This window comes from Cuculus canorus, chromosome 5 (genome assembly GCF_017976375.1).
Source record: "Cuculus canorus isolate bCucCan1 chromosome 5, bCucCan1.pri, whole genome shotgun sequence".
NCBI lineage: Eukaryota > Metazoa > Chordata > Aves > Cuculiformes > Cuculidae > Cuculus > Cuculus canorus.
Window position 1 is genome coordinate 30,616,764 of NC_071405.1, and position 19,512 is coordinate 30,636,275.

The 19,512-nt window shown below is 40.5% G+C and overlaps 2 protein-coding genes across 3 annotated transcripts; one reads left to right on the top strand and one right to left on the bottom strand.

Annotated features, from left to right (window-relative positions):
* Positions 1 to 2,646: 2,646 nt before the first annotated feature.
* BAG5 (BAG cochaperone 5) lies at positions 2,647 to 8,905 on the bottom strand. Its single transcript, XM_054067860.1, has 2 exons — positions 8,814 to 8,905; positions 2,647 to 7,270 (listed from the first exon to the last, which is right to left on the bottom strand). The coding sequence occupies exon 2, from the start codon at positions 7,240 to 7,242 to the stop codon at positions 5,890 to 5,892; it is 1,353 nt and encodes a 450-aa protein (XP_053923835.1). The 5' UTR covers positions 7,243 to 7,270; positions 8,814 to 8,905; the 3' UTR covers positions 2,647 to 5,889.
* LOC104057782 (cytochrome c oxidase assembly factor 8) lies at positions 8,906 to 18,712 on the top strand. Of its 2 annotated transcripts, none has more exons than XM_054067862.1 (5): positions 8,906 to 9,065; positions 10,854 to 11,051; positions 12,111 to 12,174; positions 14,111 to 14,201; positions 16,807 to 18,692. In XM_054067862.1, exons 1-5 carry the CDS (start codon positions 8,952 to 8,954, stop codon positions 16,910 to 16,912), a joined length of 573 nt encoding a protein of 190 aa, XP_053923837.1. In that variant the 5' UTR covers positions 8,906 to 8,951; the 3' UTR covers positions 16,913 to 18,692. The 2 variants fall into 2 exon arrangements, with proteins under 2 accessions (XP_053923837.1, XP_053923836.1); XM_054067861.1 differs by having other exon boundaries at positions 8,908 to 9,110; positions 16,807 to 18,712.
* The last annotated feature ends 800 nt before the right edge of the window (positions 18,713 to 19,512 follow it).

Below are 19,512 nucleotides of genomic sequence, written 5' to 3' on the forward strand. Positions count from 1 at the left end.
GCTATCAGTTATTGTACTCTCCCTTGCAATTTTCCAGGCTATAACGTTCATATTGCACAGCCTCCTGCAAGCCACACTGATATTCCAAGCACATGCCTGGAGTTGCCATGGCCAGACACCTCAGAAAGAATGAGGGTAATTATGGCATCCCTAGAGATGAATGGCACAGTCTGGCCCTAGGGCGCACCAAGGCTAACCCCCAGCAGCTAGAGGTTGGATTGTGCCCCGGAGGAGCATTTAGGGTGAGCTGGGATGGAAAACAATGTTGAACTGCAGGGTGTGGACAAGGCGTAAGGCGTAACCTCAGCAAGGCGAAAGGGAGCTTTGCTTTGCTTGCTTTCCTAATGTCATAAAACTGAAATAAGTCAGTCAAACAACAGCCTGACAACTTTACTAGGTTTTTGTTTTGTTTTCCTACAGCCTTTCTCATATCTCTGCTTCTTTGGTTTTTTTATTTGGCCTATAGACCTCGTGGTGGTCATGATCACAGATTAGGGTTGGGTGTCTGTTCTAAAGTAGATACAATTGGCGAGATAAATAAGAAAGAACCTGATTAAGGACATTGTACTGCAGCATTGTGTTTCTTCCCTCATGAGATGCTCTTGATTAGCTGCCTGAAACACAGGTTTCACAAAGAAATCCTCTGGCACAGAAGTTTGTCTGGCAAAACTAATTGTGGAGAAATGGCCCAATTAAGAAACTCCTTGTACTTTTCCATTTCTAATGGCAAACTCTGCTACAATTTATGCCCTGTAGGAAGAGTTTACACACTCAGAATCCTCATTATTTTCCAACAGACAAGCAGTGCAGCATTCATCTGTGTTTGGCATTCCCCAGAACCAAATACAGCAGAGAGAAAGGATAAGCATTGTGCAAAGCCCTCAACAAAAGCACATCTCATCCTCAGATTCTTCAGTGAGCGACCAGGTTTCAGCTGACATGTACATGCCTACTAATATAACTGAAAGCATCACGTACATTATTTTTTTTCTGTAGCAAAACAGAATGATATCCAGACCAGCCAACAACTCATACATGCCCGACTGTGGCTCAGCAAAAGATTTTAATGTGATTTTTCAGCTTCATCTAAAACAGAAAGCCTGACAGTATTTCAGGGACTACGCCCCCTAGAATCAACTTTCTCAATGAAAGCTCTCAAGCAACAGAGGAACAGGCACAGTGATCACTAAAAACATCAGATCTGAACATTTGGTCCTGTCTGTGCTAGCCCTTTACTCTAGCAAGGATGTTTTTCAGGATACTGTCATTTAAATGTCTTCTGCTGGCACCCGGCTTATACCCCCAGGCCTTCTACCCATAAGCTCAGTATTGAAGTCCCTCTGCTCCTTCAAGTTCTCAGCTGAGAACTCTCCAAAGAAGAGGATACACCTATATGGAAGTAAAATACAGTTTTTCCAGCTAAACCATTTCAGGAAACAAAATCTGCCGGTCCCAAACTCACACAGAAAAATTGTCAGCAAGGCAAAATCTCTTGTAATGTAAACAGCTGATGAAGACAAACAGGTTGGCAGCTGGCTAAGCAACATCTAGGGCCACTTCCTGGATGATTTACTGGTCTTCGAAGAATATATTTCCTCTAAATAAGTTAGATTGTCAAAAGGGACAGAAAGAAGATGTAGTGAACTTATTGCCTATGGGAACATTCAACCTTCATAAACCTTATTCTTATCCAATGTTTTCTGGGCAAGACTTTTCCAGATTCTGTGTACTACTTTGACATGACTGCTTGTGCTTTTTATTGCATGAACGCTTACTATGTAACACAAAAGAGCAACTGAAAGCAACTGTTTTATTTCCCATACATGAGTCATTTGTATTGCCTTCATTGTATCCCATTATTTGAAGAGCGAATTCTGGTCTACAGGTGTTGACAATGTCACCTTCTCTCCTCCCTTCTCCTCCAGAAATTTAACTACACAGGAGGTGGATCTAATAACTTACTGTTATTGAAAATCTTAATGTTCACTTCCCTAACCCATGGCTGCATGACCCATGTGTTCATTCTGCAGTAGCCCTAGCCCTCATGCAGTTTTTCTCCAAGCTGATTTGACTCACTTAACCCCACAGAGAACTCCTTCCTCCATTTTTGTTAAAGTTTCTATTCTTTCATTTTTTTGGGTTTAGCTCACAAGCCGCATAAACTGCATAAAGCCAACAGCTTTCTGGGCAGAAACAGAATTCCCAATTACCATCAACAGTGAGCTGATACCTTAGTCCACTGCATCTTGAGAAAACACACTTAGCCATCAGAGCAATCATGTCAACATGCCTCATCTACAGTTTTAAAACCAGACTAATTTAGCCCCTACTGAAGGTTCTTTAACCCATGCTGACTTTCCACATGAAGAGACTTCATACCACCCGTTTTGCAAGCTCATCTGTTCCGGCAGCACACTTCAACAGAAAAGTGTCAAGATCTTAAAACAGCCACAAGCATTTCTGCAGCCACCACCCAACTGAAGCCCAGGAGTATGCAAAGCTACTGCTGAAGAAAGAATGCGAGCAAAGCCTGATGTAGTTATTCCAACACAGGGCAGAAGGCAGAGAAAACCAAAAGGCAGCAGATTTAGCAAGTAGAGGTAGGAGTGGTTTCCACACAAAGAACTTTATTTTCATTAATACAGCAGTGAAAAAGCGAAGTTTTAAAGGAGGAAAAAAAAAAAGAGAGAGCACTTTATATCTTTAATAGAAACACTTTTTCTAAAACAAAAATCATTTACATTCTATTAACTCACATTCAAAAATAAATACAGAAAGGCAATAGGGCATAACATTCAAATGAATACCTAGTAATAGGTAGTCATGTATTTTTATTAATAATCAAGAATATAACACTGCAATAATTAATCTTGAATTTATATATACAAATGTCATATTCTACACCGCAATGACAAACACACCATAAGGAGCACAGACCTAATTTCTCTTAAATTGAAAAAATAGGAACCATACTTAATAAAAATCTCCCCCTAATTGGTAACACAGAAAAACCAATTTGAGTGATAAACGACAAAAATAAATTGTGAAATAACTAAAGAACAACTTTTTCAAAAGAACAACAATTTCAAAAGAAATACAATTAGCAAATTGGAATCACAATGTATGATTACCTCTCCTCCAAATATCCAATAATTTCTTTTGCTCTAAGGTAGATTACGCAGCACACAGAAAAGTTGTATTTCAGTATAGTACTAAAACGCAGGCTTTTGCAGTTTGGTCCATTTACATTTGTTTTAGCCTGCCATATCAGAAAGACAAATTGTGTCCCCCTCAATCTTTGGATATAAAAAACCAGAAATTACATTCTTCAGACCAAAAGCAAGATTTTCAGATATATGTGCATTTTTTTTGGTTATGCATATTTAGTTCATTACTTTCATTCATGCAAAAACTGTGAATTAATCTCCCATTCCAGATTTACCATAAAATTTAAGTTGTTGATTTACTAGATTACAGAACAATGGATAGAAGCTTAATCCACATTATATCTTACTCTAATGAACTCACTCAAAATTACATTAACTTTACACATTTGCCTTCTTAGAGACACAGGCATAACAATTCATTCACAAAAGCTAAAAGATAAACAAACGTAAAATAGATCAGATCTGAAAACTATGCCTACTCATTTTTACGCAAGAGGTTCAAACATTTATAAAGCTACGCATAACCTCTAAAGAACCCGGACACTCAATTGTTAAACAATCTACAAGTAACCACAGCAGACCTGACAGGAATACTAAAGAAAAATGGACAATATAATTATGCTATTAAATACTTGTATTTCCTCAAAATCTAAGTGCAAATCAGCAGCTGCAGCTCAAACATGTAGAAAGCCTGAAATGAGTAAAATAATTCAGGTGTATAACATGATAAATATTCTGTGCTAGCCACATAATATATAAATATAGATTGGAATTTCAACTAGGGGAAATTATTATTTTGAGGTAAGGAGAGATAAATTCAACAAGGCTGTATCTCTGAAGGAGCAGAGAGGATCCTCCAACAAACATTGCCAAATTGTGCCTTAGGCACTGCACTTAATTGAAAAAATAGGTTGTTTTTGGCAAGTAAAATTGCAAAGCAATCACCTGTAGGATCTCAAACAAAATATATTCACGCCCTGAAGTTACACAGCCTTTCATCAACATCTCAAAGCATGTTATGGAACTAATGTATTCTCTTGTAGCAATAGGCACAGAAGACAAGCCTGAAGTCCCCCATCTCCACATCGATGCATTTGTTTTAAAGCAGAATCCATATTTCCCAAATTGGATATTAATTCTCGGGATTCTATAGAGCAATTGTCACCTATTCAATGTCAATGTTAATTTAACATATATCATAGTAGAATTATATATATGTCAGAAATCCAGTTTGCAAAGATTACAAATGTCTTAAGCTGCCAGTAAACAGGCCCTATATCTATAAATGACCGTGCAAGTTAGTGGTGTCAAAAAGGCACTTGTCTCTCATAGACAGTACTGTCTTCTATAAGCAGTCAAAAATAGAGCTAAAAAATATTTATTTTAACATCCAAAATGGTTTTTACTCCTTAAAGTGGTGCAAATCATCATCCATAGAACTATAATTCACTAATTCAACATGAAAGGGCTAAGTGCAAAGTATCCACAATTATATATATCCTTATAATAAAGTCATTTTAATGCCATGCTCTCAAAAAAATGCCAAAAACATGCTACAGCAGAAATGTGATTGGCACTAGCAGCCATAAATAAAAAGGTAGGTGCATACAAGCAAGCTTATTTATGAAGTTACTAAAACAATTAAGTGTTCCAAGGAGAGACACATTTTCCAGGACATGCCTGAAGCCACACCTGCCCAGTATGAAGTATATAACACACATTTACATCATTAGGGAGGTCTTTCTAGTCAGCTACCTAATTTTACAAAAATAATTCCAAAATGCTCACTCACTTCAAAGTGAATTGTGTTTCTGTTTTCACCAAATGTGAAAAGACGAGTCAGAAGCCATATCTAACAGCAGAGTTTGAAAAGACACCTAAGCAACCACTAATTAAATTTCAGTGCAGTTTTCAGGGGTTCATGGATGGCAGTGTGAAATCCTCAAAATCCCAGTCAGTATATATGCACAGATTTTCATCTCTGAGTCACAGTACCTTAAAGCAATTATTTGAAAGAGTTTCCACCTCTGTTTTTGCAAATCAGAGGGCTCAGATATTACAAAAAAAAAAACCAAAACCCAGACATAATTGGCTTTGCCTATGTCAATGCTGTTTTGCAGCTGGCATTATAGGTCCATTAAGCAACAAATCTAAACACCAAGAAAGTTGTGATGGGTGGAATAAATCAAATACAACCCAAAAGCCAAAAGGTTTTTTGCACTTAATACTTTCTGCCAAAACAGCTTGTTAAGCATACACCCAGACTGCTATGAAGTTGCTGGCTGGAGCCCCATACTTGAATAGCAATTTTCACATCCAGTCTTTTTTAGATAGTGTTTCCAGTACTATACCATAAGGAAGTTTCAGCATCTTTGAAAAATCTGCATTCACTGAACATCGCACAAGGTTATTAAAACAAAAAAAAAAACCAGGAAAAAAAATAAAAAAGAAGCTGTTTGATCAAGTATTAAGCTATTCCTTCAGAGGAGCACACTTTTTTGCTTACAGCAATGACCAGAATTGCTGATGGTGTACTGACTGTTGCCATGGCAAGTGGATGACTGCGTGGGACAGCAGACACATAGCCAAGTCAACTGCTTATGCAATCTCCATGATTTAAGCTAGCACAGAACACACTACTTTTATTTTTATTATGTGCTGCTAAAGATCTGCATAAAGTGCCAAAGGTAAAAATATTCTTCTATGTCAGGCCAGGGCTGTTTCAGTATTCCCATTCATCTGTTTTCATGTCCAGATAGTAGAGAATATTCTGTGCGAGCTTTACTGCTTGCTTTCTGGCAGCCTTACACCGCTCGTCACCTTGTGGATCAACTGCATCAAGTGCTAGAAGTTGTTTCGTAAGAAGTTCTTCCAATCTCATGTAATTTTTATCCGTTCTGTTTCCAGCAAACGAAAGCACCTCCTGCTGAATTTGAGACAAGTTTCCAAGAACAGTCCAAACTGCTTTATGGGACTGATGTTCGGCAGCAGTTTGCTCAGGATACATTTGCCTTTTTTCAAGAGCTTCCTTCAAATCAATATAGGTTATAAGAGCTTGAACTTCTATAACTGCTCTTCTCCGGGCTTCTCTAATACAGGGATTTTTTCCTGGACTCACCTCATCTAAGTGGGCAATTAATCCCTGCAGTTCTGCTTTGGATCCCAAATACAAATCAGAAGCATTCTCTGTTTTTAAAAGTAAAGAATTAACTTCCTTCATTTTCTTGCGGATGTCTTCTATTTTTAGAATGGACTGATTTTGTGCCAAATCGTAAGCGTGAGTGGAATCTGCTTCTTCTTCCAAGTCCAGGTATTTCTGCAATTTATTAATCTCTTCCACTACCTCCTTTCTGTAATTTCTTATTTCCGTGCGACCACAGACATCTAAAGCATCCAAATCAGCAATGAGGCCTGTAAGCACACAGGATAGATGCCTGCAGGTATCATTACTACTCACTCCCATTAGAAGAGCAATCAAAGTCCCTCTTGCTTTGTTCACATCACACATTACAGAGTTAATTTTGGAGACAGAAGGATGCGCATCATTAGAGAGTGGCAGGGACAGCTGTTGCTTTACGCAGCTTTCTATAATCTCCTGAACAGCACACACTTTTGTCAGAGTGCGGTATCTCGCTTTGCGTAAAGAAACTTTTCCTCCAGTTTTCACCTGGGTAAGCCTCAATATAATGTCCTGGATACCTTCTTCAAATTCATCACTTATACAGTTACCTCCTTTGTAGAAGGGTGTAATTTCACGTTCCACAAGGGACTGTGCCTCCTTGAATATAGCCTCTATTTCCAGTCTGCGTGGATGGTTTGCATTTTGTTCGAGTTCCTTGAGCAGCCTCTCTGTTTCCTGAGCAGCTCGCTTCCTGGCTTGCTGAATATCCCCCTTTCCTTCAGTGTCTACAGAATCTATTTCAAAAAGCTGTTTAGTAAGACTCCTTTCCAATTTCTTGTAATCTCGATCAGTAGACAGACCACTGAAGACAACCACTTGCTGTTCAATCTCCTTGACTTCTTTCTGTATTTCATGCAACCGTTTTATGGATGGGTGTTGGTTACCCATATCCATGCTCTTCTGTCATCCAGTTCCAGATGAACTACAAGGGAAGTAAGAATAAGATTTACAATTAATAATGTGCTATGCAAGTACTTCATTCTGCCACACATAACAACTCTCACAACGTCCTGAACCACTTCAGCATAATGGCTTAATTATCATTAACGCGTGGCTGATGTTTCACTGTCGTTCCTCTGTTGTTGCACAACTCTCTCCCGTTTGGACTGCTGAGGTGATGCTTTAGAATCATAGAATCGTTAAGGTTGGAAAAGACCTTTAAGCTCATCAAGTCCAACCATCAACACAACACCAACACACCTACTAGACCATGTCCTGAAGCACCATATCTACACGTTCCCTGAACACCTCCAGGGACGGTGACTCCACCACTTCCCTGGACAGCCTGTTCCAACGCTTCACCACTCTTTTAGTAAGTCCTGAAGCACTTCAGCATTTACAGCTATTTTAAACATCTCCAGCAGTAAGAACAAAATGTTTGGCTGATGTTTCACAGCCATTCTCTGGCCGTCACACATCTCTTTCCCGCTTGGGCTGTGGGTGTGATGCTTTAGAATCATAGAATCATTAAGATTGGAAAAGACCGCTAAGCTCATCAAGTCCAGCCATCAGCCCAACACCACCGTGCTCATTAAACCATGTCCTGAAAGCATCACATCTACACATTCCCTGAACACCTCCACGGACGGTGACTCTACCACTTCCCTGGGCAGCCTGTTCCAATGCTTCACCATTCTTTCAGTAAAGAAATTCTTCCTACTTAAATTCTGCAGCTACTACAACACTGGCTCTCCCTCAGCGCCTGCCCGCAGCCTCCAGCCCTCCGTTCCCCACCTGCTCTGGTGCTCAGGGAACAAACCCGGCATCCGGGAAAGGGGAGGACAGCAGCCAAACACAATGGCATGGAGTGCCAGCCCTCGAGGCACAGCTACCCCCCACAGAGGCAGAGACACCCCTCTCTGGCAGTGTCACCCCCCCAGGGCCAAAGCCACCCTCTCGAAGTAGTGTCACCCCCCCGGGGCAGAGCCAACCCCTCGAAGCAGTGTCACCCTCCCACGGGCAGAGCCAACCCTAGTAGCAGTGTCACCCCCACAGGGCCAGAGCCACCCTCTCGAAGCAGTGTCACCCCTAGGTTCAGCGCCACCCCCAGTGGTACTGTCACCCCCCCGGGACAGAGCCACCCCTCGAAAGAGCATCACGCCCCCCAGGGGCAGAGCCACCCCTCGAAGCAGTGCCACCCCCTAGGGCAGAGCCACCTCTAGTGGCAGTGTCACCCCCCCCAGGGGCAGAGCCACCCTCTCGAAGCAGTGTCACACACCCCCCCGGGACAGAGCCAACCTTTTGAAGCAGTGTCACCCCCCAGACAAAGCCACCTTTTCGAAGCAGTGTCACCCACCGAGGCAGAGCCACCCCTCGAAGCAGTGTCAGCCCCCCATGGTCGTCAGTGTGCTCCCCCTCCGGGCAGCGTCACCCCCATGGTCGGTGTCCCTCCCCTCCGGGCAGTTTCCCCCGCCGTGGTCAGTGTACCCCCCGCTTCCTTCCCCTACCCCCCCCCGCCCGCTCACCCGGCAGCGCTGCCGGCGTTGCGCGCGCCACGGCCCGAGCGGCAACGAAGCGCAACGGCCCCGCCCCGCGCGGAGGGGGTGGAGGTGGGCGGGGCCAGCGCACACGGGTTTTGCGACACCGCCGTAAAGCGCGGGGCGATGGCGGGAGTGGTGGTCTTGCGGCCGGGCGGCCGTGCCCACCGCATTTTCCTCCTCGCATCTTCCTTCTCCTCCTCCTCCTCCTCTGGCGGCGGGGAGCGGCAGGAGAGCGCGGTAACTGCTGGCGGGAGCCCCGAGCGGGGTGATCACACCTCTGCTGTGAGGACAGCCTGAGAGCTGGGGTTCTTCGGCCTGGAGAAGAGAAGGCTCCGGGGAGACCTGAGAGGGGACACAGGAAAGCTGGGGAGGGGCTTTCTGTAAGGACGTGTAGGGATATGCTGGAGCACTTCCCGTATGAGGACAGGCTGAGAGAGTTCGACTTCTTCAGCCTGGAGAAAAGAAGGCTCTGAGGAGACTTTATAGCGACCTTCCAGTACCTGAAGGGGCTACGAGAAAGCTGGGAAGGGACTGTTTACAAAGCCTTGTAGTGATAGGACATGGGGCGATGGGTATAAACTGGAGAGGGGCAGATTTAGAGTAGACATAAGGAAGAATTTCTTCACAGTGAGGGTGGTGAGGCACTGGCCCTGGTTTCCCCAGGGAAGTTGTGGCTGCCCCATCCCTGGAGGTGTTCAAGGCCAGGTTGGATGGGGCCTTGGGCAGCCTGATCTACTGGGACGTGTCTCACCCATGGCAGGGGGGTTGGAACTGGATGGGCTTTAAGGACCCTTCCAACCCCAACCATTCTATGATTTCCCACAGCCCCCGTGGTGTGTCTGTTCATTCACTGTTTGGAAAGGAGAAGTGAAAGCTTAGGGCAGACCTTATTACCTTGTACCAGTACATAAAAGGTGTGTTGTGGCCTCAGGCTGTGCCAGGGGAGGTTCAGACTGAATATCAGGAAAAAAAATTTCACAGAAAGGGTCATCAGGCACTGGCAGAGGCTGCCCAGGGAGCTGGTTATCACCATCCCTGAAGGTATTTAAAAGACGGGTAGACGAGGTGCTCAGGGACATGGTTCAGTGGCAATAAGAATGGTTGGACTTGATGATCTAAGAGGTCTTTTCCAACCTAATGATTCTAAGAGGATGGAGACTCCTTTTTTTTTTTTATGAGGAATTACATAGAAAAGACAAGGGGATAGTGGGTATGAGTTGCTCCTGGGGAGATTCTGATTGGATTCTGTAAGGAAATTTTTCACCATGAGAACAGTTAAACATGGGAATAATCTCCCCAGGGAAGTGGTAGATTCCTCTACACTGGAAACCTTTATGGCTCAGCTTGACAAGTGCTGGGTCACCTCATTTAAACTATGTATCACCTAAGAAGGTTGGACGAGATGATCCTTGAGATCTGTTCCAACCTGACACTGTGTGAAATGCCAGACAGGCCTGCTGGGGTTGCGGAACACAGTTACAGGGAGCAGTAGGACACGGCTGTGGAAGCCAGTGCTTCCTGAGCCTGCCTGGAAGGGCACGTGGCTCTGCATTTCTGCAGGGCTGCATGGAGAGAGCAGCGCTTGGGAAGACTTCCATACTACCTAGTTCCTGTCATCAAATATTTTAATGAAATGGCATATTAGTGATACAAAACTCATAGACTCATAGAATAGTTTGGTTTGGAAGGGACCTTAAAGATCATCCAGTTCCAACCCTGCTCCTGTGGGCGGGGACACCTCCCCACTGGATCAGTTGTTAAATAATAAAAAAAAAAAAGTTGCTTTAAAAAAAAAAAGTGTGATTTCTGCCTGTTGGGAAAGAGTCCAAGGGAACTCCTCTGTACTGAATTTCTAAATAAAAGTACATTTTAATGTATTGCCGGTTTTGGTCAAGGTAAATGAATGTGCTTAATTATGATTTCATGTTTTAAGGGCGCGAGGAGTTTTGGAATTTATCTCAAATTGGAATGTTCTTCACCACTTTAGCATTGGTTTTGGTAATGAGTTCTGCCTGTATTTTCAAGGGCCTGGGTTTTCGTCCCCCTGCGCACTCCTGTAATGACTGGATCGGCCCCCCTGACAAGCACTCCAACCTGCGGCCGATCATCTTCTACGTGCCCCCTGACGAGTCGCCCCTGGAGCGGCGGCTGCGAGAGGCACGGCAGGAGGCCCAGGAATGCAACCAACGCTTCTGGGCACGGCAGAACCGTACCTTCTGTCAGGTGAGCCCACCACAATGCCTGGTGCTGCTTGGTGCCTCCCTGCCCACCCAAAATCAGGGGGATTGGTCCCTGTGAGGTAGGGTTGAGTTCTGCCTGCTGTTACTGGCTGGTAATTGATACCAGTTCTTTTTATATGCACGGTGTCTTTGTGGAAGTTACTTTTTTGTCATTCATGTCTTTAAAATGATGTACAAAACTGAAGAACTCGTGTATTTTATTGCTGGTTTGTGGCATATAATTTGCCTTTTTCCTTTCTTGCACTGAAAATATAAGGTTGTAGTCACTCTGCATGCAATATGTATTTGTGATAAGGGTGGCAGTTGAAAATGGTTCTGCAGCTTTTCTTGCTCTGTCTTAAGTGAGAGAAACTAGATGTAATCACCAAGGGTAAGTGATGAACATGCCCATTGCACTGGCACTGTACCCCAACAAGGCCAACAGCAGGGACTTCTCAGTCATGGTCCATCTTCTTTACGGATTGCCAGAGTCATTTTGAGACACTGAATTTTGTTGGAAGAATAGTAACAGTTCAGTAATTCACTATCATTTGTGATGATCTTTGGTCATCATATCCTCCCAAAACTTGCAAAGATCTCAGAGCAAAAAAACAAAGGTTGTTTTTGAATTCCATAGAGCGGCTTTATGTTTGAAAAACTTGTGTACAAATGCTTATTCTGTTTCGATCTAAATAATTTCAGGGGTTTTAAGGCTCTATGTTTTTTATCTCAAATTCTCAGTTATGCAATGCAGCAAATCTTCATAGCTTGTCTTACAAACTTCAGGCTTGAAGCTTTACTCCATAAAAAAGTTGCACATGTTTCAGTAGAACACTTGCATGAATTACTTGAGGCACGCAGGTGGCAGGATCTAAGTGACAAAGTTACCAGTTTAACTAAACTCGCTGGATTCAGGAAAATGTTTTGTTGGCATTTCCAGATAGAATGAGTATTGCTTGTTATTTCAGAGGGTATTAAGCACTGTGCTGCTGTGTGATTAAACACAACAGTTAACTTCAAGGGCTGAGTACATCAGATTCTAATGTGGAAAAACATGTTTTAGGAAAAAGAAGAATTTATTTATTCAAGACTGAAAGCCAAGGGTCTGGAAATGAGAGACAAAACAGGTTAGTGAGATCCTTGTTTGTAGTATAGGATGCATTCTGAATTCTATTCAGCTTTGAATTTTGTTAGAGTTTCGGTTTTTTCACAAGTAAATCTTGAGGGTAGGGTTTTGGAGTGCTTTCAGGAGAAAGGTAAAAGAGGGAAGGAGCTCTTCAGAGATATTGCATATGGGAGTCAGATCATCAGTTGCACTGTTCTCCCTCCAATTCCTTCCCTTCAGCTGGAGGGAATGCACTGAAGTCCTAGCCAAGCAATACAGTCATTCTGTAGTCTTAAGGAGGGAAGGGCTTTTTTTTTTTTTCACACCTCCTAACCCAGCGAGCTAGCTGACCTAAACATACAGAGCATTTGCCTCAAGTGCATGTTATGGTTGGGTGGATAAATTCACATTTTTGGCTTTGGGTCCGTAGTGTATGCAATGGATACGATATTTTTTTCTTGAGGGAGAAGAAGACAGCTTCTTAGGAGACAGCAGCTGCTCTCTGCCTGTCTTTGCCTGAGCACAGTTGCTGTAAAATAGTTGCTTCTCTAAATCATTATGTGAAACTGAGAACAAGATGCCTTTGAAACAAAAGTGAATTGGCCATTGTAGTATGAAGTTGAACTTTTTATTCATAGGATAATGATCTGTTTGAATTTAGTAAAGCATCTGCTCTGATGTTTTGCCATTATTTTTCTGTTTCTATCCTGGTGATCAGTGTGTGGTTGAAAAATAATTTTAATTAAATCCTATATTGTTTAAAAACCACTTCTTTTATATCGCCGTTTTAGTTTTGGTTTGTAGGTTTTCTTGTTTGGGGTTTTTTCAGTTCTAATAGTGAGCATGTGCATGTCTTGGAGATAAAATGGTATTGGCTGCATGTGTTGGATTAACTGTTCTGTGATACAGCTGTGTGTGTGTATATATGAATGAGTAATAACAACAAACATGAACAGTTGGAACAAAACTTTTTTAATGTAAGTGAATCTATGATCAATATTGATGATACCAGTGTGAAGAAGCAAATTAACTACAGGTATTCAGTAGGCAACCTTCAAATAGTCTTAGAGTGAATTTATCCCATTGTATGTTTATCAATGACAATTAAAACTGATAAATTATTTCTGCAATAAGCCTCAGGAGCTTTAAAACGCATTTTGAAATACTAAGAAGTTGAGCATCACCATTCCATCTCCTTAATCATTCAAATTTGAACTCTCATTTTTGAAACATTGAAAGTGCCAGGAAGTTTGTATAGGAATTATCTGGTAGAGTTGAGAATATTTGCTGATTCTCAGGTTTCTACACCTGTGCTGTAGCCACAGGTTTTCAACTTCTCTGGCAATAATCCATCTCCACTTATATTCTGCTTATGAGAGTGGCTTGTTCAAAGTCATCTCTTGTACTGCCTTCTTCACAAAATAATTGTCTACTGGATTGTTAAAAAATCTGGTAGAACAGATAGTCTATCCTTTTTGTTATAAGTTATTTGAAATTTATCAACAGCAACAGAAAAAAAAGTGTCTGAAAACATTGTGGCCGTCATGGATAGTGTTCTTTCTAGATTTATTGACTTGCTTTAGGGAGAAATTTAAGTTACTAAGTGTTATTACTGGTGCTGTTTAGGCCTCATCCCCATGAAAGTTTTATTTTACTCGAAGGGTAGGTACTTATCGATCTACAGACTTTCTCTAATTAATATTAGTGCTGATAAACATCATCAGTTTCAGAAGTAATAAGGGCTTAAGACTTACACCAGCCTGAAGATGATCAGTGTTTTTAATCTGTGCTCCCTAGGTAGGTTTTAAAAAGTTGGAAGATAAAAGCATATTATCTTGTCTAAGGTTACACAGGAAGCTTGTAAGAGCAAGGATTCAGACCTAGCTCTCCTGCATCTGAACCCATTGTTTTAATCTAAAGAATTATCTTGACAGTGTTATGCCAAAACTTATTTTCAGGTCAAAAAGCAACTCTGAATGCAGAAGAAATGGCTGACTTTTACAAGGATTTCCTAAGTAAAAATTTTAGAAAGCATATGCAGTATAACAGGTATGTAGAAGGTATTTATGTTGATTATTAAACATTATATTCTAATTGAAAGACATACGATCAAATTTAAAATTAGAACTTTTTTTTCCTATAATTGGTAAAAGAGCCCCTAAAACTATCCCTTTAGAAAAGTTTTTTTTTAAATGCTGGTATTAGTATTTGACAAATTTGCACTACCATTTGAGTGCTGCTGCTGCTTATTGATTTAAGGGAGAGATGAATCTTGTATCTGGGATTCAGGGAGAGAAGATCAGGCACTCAATTTTTTCTCTCATGACACGGGTCTTTTTATGCTGCTAATTAAAACTGATAAATATGCTAATGAAATAGTTGAAATTTCTACATAAGATTTAGTTGAATGTTAAATAAAGGATAGTTAATGTGCTTAATCTCAAAGGAAAACTCTTTAATAAGAGTAATAGTATTCTCAGGGTTTTGATTTTGCAAGCATGTAGTAAAAGTGAAAGCAATTAGCCTTGAATTTGAAAGGATTTATGTGGTGAAGCATTATACACTACAACTGGGTAAGCCCACATCCACCCTGCCTCTTCGCAACATCTGTGTCATTGCTTCAGTGTAACTGTTCGCAAAACAACTTGATGAACTGGATTTGGGATCTGAAACAACTGGAAAAGGACTTGCAAACACACATTACCCTGCAAGTAGTTGTGCACGCTTGGTAGTGGGCTAGAAAGGAGAAAGGAATGAGAAGCTGGAGGAGGATAGTACTTAATCCAGTTAGAGCAGTACTGCTGACTGAATATGAAACCACAACTTCATTTTTTTTCTCTGTATTGGATTGAAAGGTTATTTGGCTCAAAGGTGTTAAGTGCTACTGAGTTCCTAATGGTAAAATGCTAATGAGAATTCTATTATCACTACAGCTGATCTATAACACATCGTGGTTTAGGGTTCTCTGTACGTATGACGCATATACCATAAGATACTAGTCTAAGAACAATATTACTGTTACAAATATTTAAAATAGATATGCATGTCTTATCTTGCCTAGGGTTGGAGAGGGGTGGTGAGTGTGACCGTGAAGTTAACAAACAGTATGAAAAGATGGAAAGTAAAAAATTATTTTCAATAAGATGATTGTTGTTGAAATTGGGTATAACTGATGAGTGAGAAAGCGTATAGTTTGTCTTAGAACTAGTCATCAGATGCCATTGTTGTAGTGAACTCAGGGTAGTGTCCTGTCTTTAAGAGTTCAGACTTTGTGCCTAAATGTGATCTTCCTTGTTGCTGCCTTGTGAAATCAGGTAGTGTCAGCTGCATCGATCACTTTTGTCGAAGTGGACCTCCACAACCCTGAAAGCAATAGACCTTTTCACACGCATTTGGATTTTGAGGGGTCATATTTATAAAAACCTGTTTATGCATTCAGCTGTGGGTTCTTTTGCAGTGTTGCCAGGTGGCCTGGCAACTGTGGCTGTTGAAGTGTTGAAACTTCCAAAATCTAGTTAAAATTTAAGCAATGACTGTGAATAGACACCACGAATATTTAGTTCAGAGTACATAGACTGGAAATACAGTCTAGTTTAGGAAAAAAAAAATCAAGGACATAGGCAAGAAGACATGAAAGGGGAAAAGAAACAGTTGCAGTGCTAGCATGTTATTTTGATTTAATGTGACATGTGAGGGGGTTGCTCAGCACTGCTTGTCAGCATGATTTTGGCTACTATCCTTGTTGAGAGGTTAGTATCTCGGGCTTCTGTTAGCTCTGTACATGCAAGGTTTCCCACAGAGATCTTGAGAGAGGACCAAAACACTGTGTTTAACATTCCTTCCTAGTTCTACAGTAAGTGTATTTTATTGGTTCTTGTGCAGCGTTTTACAAAATGTGGAAGGGATCTTTGTTGGAAACTAGAAGGAAATTATATTGCTTTAGTTTGTAACAGGCAAGAATTTTAAGCAAGTTCTCGGAGGCTAAAAAGGGCTGTTACCGTCAATCCTATCTGTATCTGGAATTGGTTCCAGAAGTCATGCAGGTTTCTAAAAACTGGTTGAAGTCATAAAGACTAACCGGCAATATTAAAGGCAACATCTTTAAAAGCATTAGAAACATTGTTTTTCGTATTGGGTTATACAGTTAGTCTTTGAAGTGTGATTTTAGTTTATTTTTCCCAGACTTATAGGTGACCAACTATGTCCTCTCCAACACACACATCTTCATATGTGCACAAACAAATTTTACCCATAGCACAGCACTGGCAGGAAATTCTTCTAGGTAGCTTGATGATCAGCTTTACTTATGAAACATGATTTATTGTTAAAATGATTCCATCTTTCCTGATTTCACATACAATTCGTAAAATGACACATCCCTAAGCGCTATTTACAGTTAAGCTCCCAATATTTGTAGCCCTGTAGTCCAGAAGTAATCTGTTCATGGATGTGGATATTCACGTAGAGCTTTTCATAGGTTATTTGACTCTCGTTTAACTAATTAGGCAGGAAAAGTGTTGCCACAAAGATTGGAAAATGCAGGTCATCACTGAATTGTCATCTCTGAATGCCAAAGTATATTTTAATATAATTCTATATCTTTCTCCTGTTCTTGTCCTGTGTGCTGATGATTTTCCTGGTGTTGAAATCCTAGAGATTGGTATAAACGTAACTTTACTATCACATTCCTCATGGGACAAGTAGCACTGATGAGAGCTCTGAGGTGGCTTCGTTGGAAAAAGAAAAATGTTGGAAATTAGTGATCACAGCTCCATGAAGAATGCAACACTGGCTAGGCTTGCTATAAGCAATCTGTTTATAGTGACGTTCAGAATGCGAATGACTAATGTAATAATTGCTTGAATCTGTTTGTTAAACTATGTAAATAAAAGATGCCATTAGTCTTAATTTATAATCACTATGTAGTTGTCCTTTGTCTTTTATTCCAAGAATATCTAAAATATTTCCCAACCAGAACACTGCTGAGAACTAATAAAAGCTGTTCCTCATTTACATTAAATGGAATGGATCACAACTGTTGTGTTTTTACCACAGAGTTGTAGCTCACAAAGGGCTTTGTACTGGTTTGTTTCTTTCAAAAAATGTGCTATTCTCAACAGCTTCTCCAAGGCACTCAAATCAGCTCAGCCGAGGGGGATTTTTCTAGCCTAAAGGTATGTAACGTCAATTGGAAGGAGGTTGGTTTAAGTGAATTCTTAAAAAGTTATGCCATGTATCTGTAATTTAAAACAAGTTCCATTCCTCAAAATTATCTCCCTGTCCACATTTATACAGTTAAATATTTTGATACAGTACCTACTAAGAGGATTCTGTTAAAAAAAAAAAGTATGTTGTCAAATGAAACATGTTTTCCTTAAGCTATGCTGTAGGGGAGGTTCTTTTTGGAAATGTCAGCTCAGTGTTGTTGACCTGTTTTCTGTATCTAAATGTGACATGATTTATTCACAGGCTTTTTCAGCTGGAGCAAAAAGAGGTTTGTCAGTATCAACCATGGTAGTTCCTTTGCAAGATAAAACAAATAGTGTGGTCCACTACTATGTCATTAATGTTTTATACAATGATTATATCATTGGGGCTAAAGCGACCACTGAATTTTAACTGTTGTGTTGTTAGTATATGAAAATGGTAATTATTAGCATTTGCTGAGCTGGTAATAGTTGTAAATCTTATTTACTTCATCAGTACTGTAAAAGGTATGTATTTGTTAAAAAGTTACCAAATGCCATGTTTCTTTAGGAAAACAAAATTTTTAAGTAGACTGCTATGAGTATATACGGTAATTCTTCAGGGCTTTACAGTAAATCGTGTCTTACAGTATACAACCTTTGACCAGAATGCAAATGCACACTTAAATAAATAGTTCCAGTGTGAAAGAATGATTGGATAACATAAGAAAATATCCCTGAAAGGCAGAGAGCAGGACCCCAGTGGGGTGGTTGATAGCCATTTGTTCTGACAGCCTGCACATAACGATCCCTAAGGTTGTTTTGCATATGTGTTAAGTGGGTAAGGGTCAATCAAAGGAAGCATTTTCATCTTCAGAGCTGCTCACTTTTATTAACACAGACTTTTTTGTGTCTGCCTGCTGAACCAGGTCAGGAAATTGATTCATTGCTAGAATTAATCCAAAAAATGTGTCATACATCAGTTGAATTAATGTCTCTTCAGGCAGATATAAGTGTCCTGCTGTTGGTATTGGGGAGATGTGGGAATTCAGATGGAAGGTTGGATTGCACATCAGCCAATTCACAGTTAAAACTGTTTTCTGAACATGTAATTTTAGTGTTGGTTACCCCCAAATAATATAATCTGCGTACAATGGGTCATGCTAGGGTTCTGCTCTGAACTGCTGTGAGTAAAGCTCATGCCTATATGGCATTGCCTTTGTTAAGATTCTGTGTGAGGTGGTGGGTCCCTTCCTCTAAAGCCTGTTGAGAGAGTGAGGTATTTATATATTAGCTAAGTGTTGAGCTGTGATTTAAAATATCTAATAAAGCCGCTGTGTTATTAAAAATAAGCCATCTGAAATTTTGAGTCTCATTACCAAAGTCACATACATTACTGAGATAATTACATTTTCTTAACAGCCACAACCCCTATCGGTTTTGCCAGTGTTGCATTACTTTTGGTATTTTTTTTTCTTAAAGCAGCTGTAATAATGCCAGCTGCTTTCAGATATTATTGATCATAAATGCTTTATACATCAAAGGAAGAAGAAGGAGCTGCCACAGACTACTAAAAATAAATTTTTAATGTATACAAAGACCTGCTACAGGAATTGAAATGTGAAATAGATCAAAGAGGGACTTTGCTATGCACATTTTCTGAGCATAGGAATAATATAGGGGAGTGTTCTTACCATTTAGGTATTTAGCTCATTCTGTCAGAAGGGACAGCAGTATTTCATATCTAGTAATGTCAGTCTGTGCCTTTTTAATCTGTCACATGCACTCAGTAAGTGCCTAATAAAGAAGCAGTATTTTGGTACTATAAAATAATATTAGATAGTTTGCATTGACTTGGGTTGGTTATGTTCTGATAGTCTGCATAGGGGTTTGCTAGTCATAAAATTTCTTTACTGGAACATTAATTTCGATAGGATACAAAAGGAGCAAGAGGAAGTGCCAGATGGGGGTTGAAAGGCAACCAACTAACAGTGGAGTCGGAGTGATCATAGCACCTTTATGTATGAGTAATATCAAACTGCACATATTAAAGAAAAATGCACTTCTCAATTTCATTGGGAGTTTTAAAAGTAATTGTAGCAGCTACTGAGAAGATACTTTGTGTTAACTGAACGTTCTTAGGGATAAAATTAAAATCGGCTCAACACTGGGAT

Excerpts from the sequence above, each read along its gene's own strand:
- BAG5 (XM_054067860.1), bottom strand. The coding sequence starts at position 7,242 with ATGGATATGGGTAACCAACACCCATCCATAAAACGGTTGCATGAAATA.
- LOC104057782 (XM_054067861.1), top strand. The coding sequence starts at position 8,952 with ATGGCGGGAGTGGTGGTCTTGCGGCCGGGCGGCCGTGCCCACCGCATT. Across the intron at positions 9,111-10,853 it reads GGGGTGATCACACCTCTGCT|GGCCTGGGTTTTCGTCCCCC; the intron begins GTGAGGACAGCC and ends TGTATTTTCAAG. Across the intron at positions 14,202-16,806 it reads AAGCATATGCAGTATAACAG|AGATTGGTATAAACGTAACT; the intron begins GTATGTAGAAGG and ends TTGAAATCCTAG.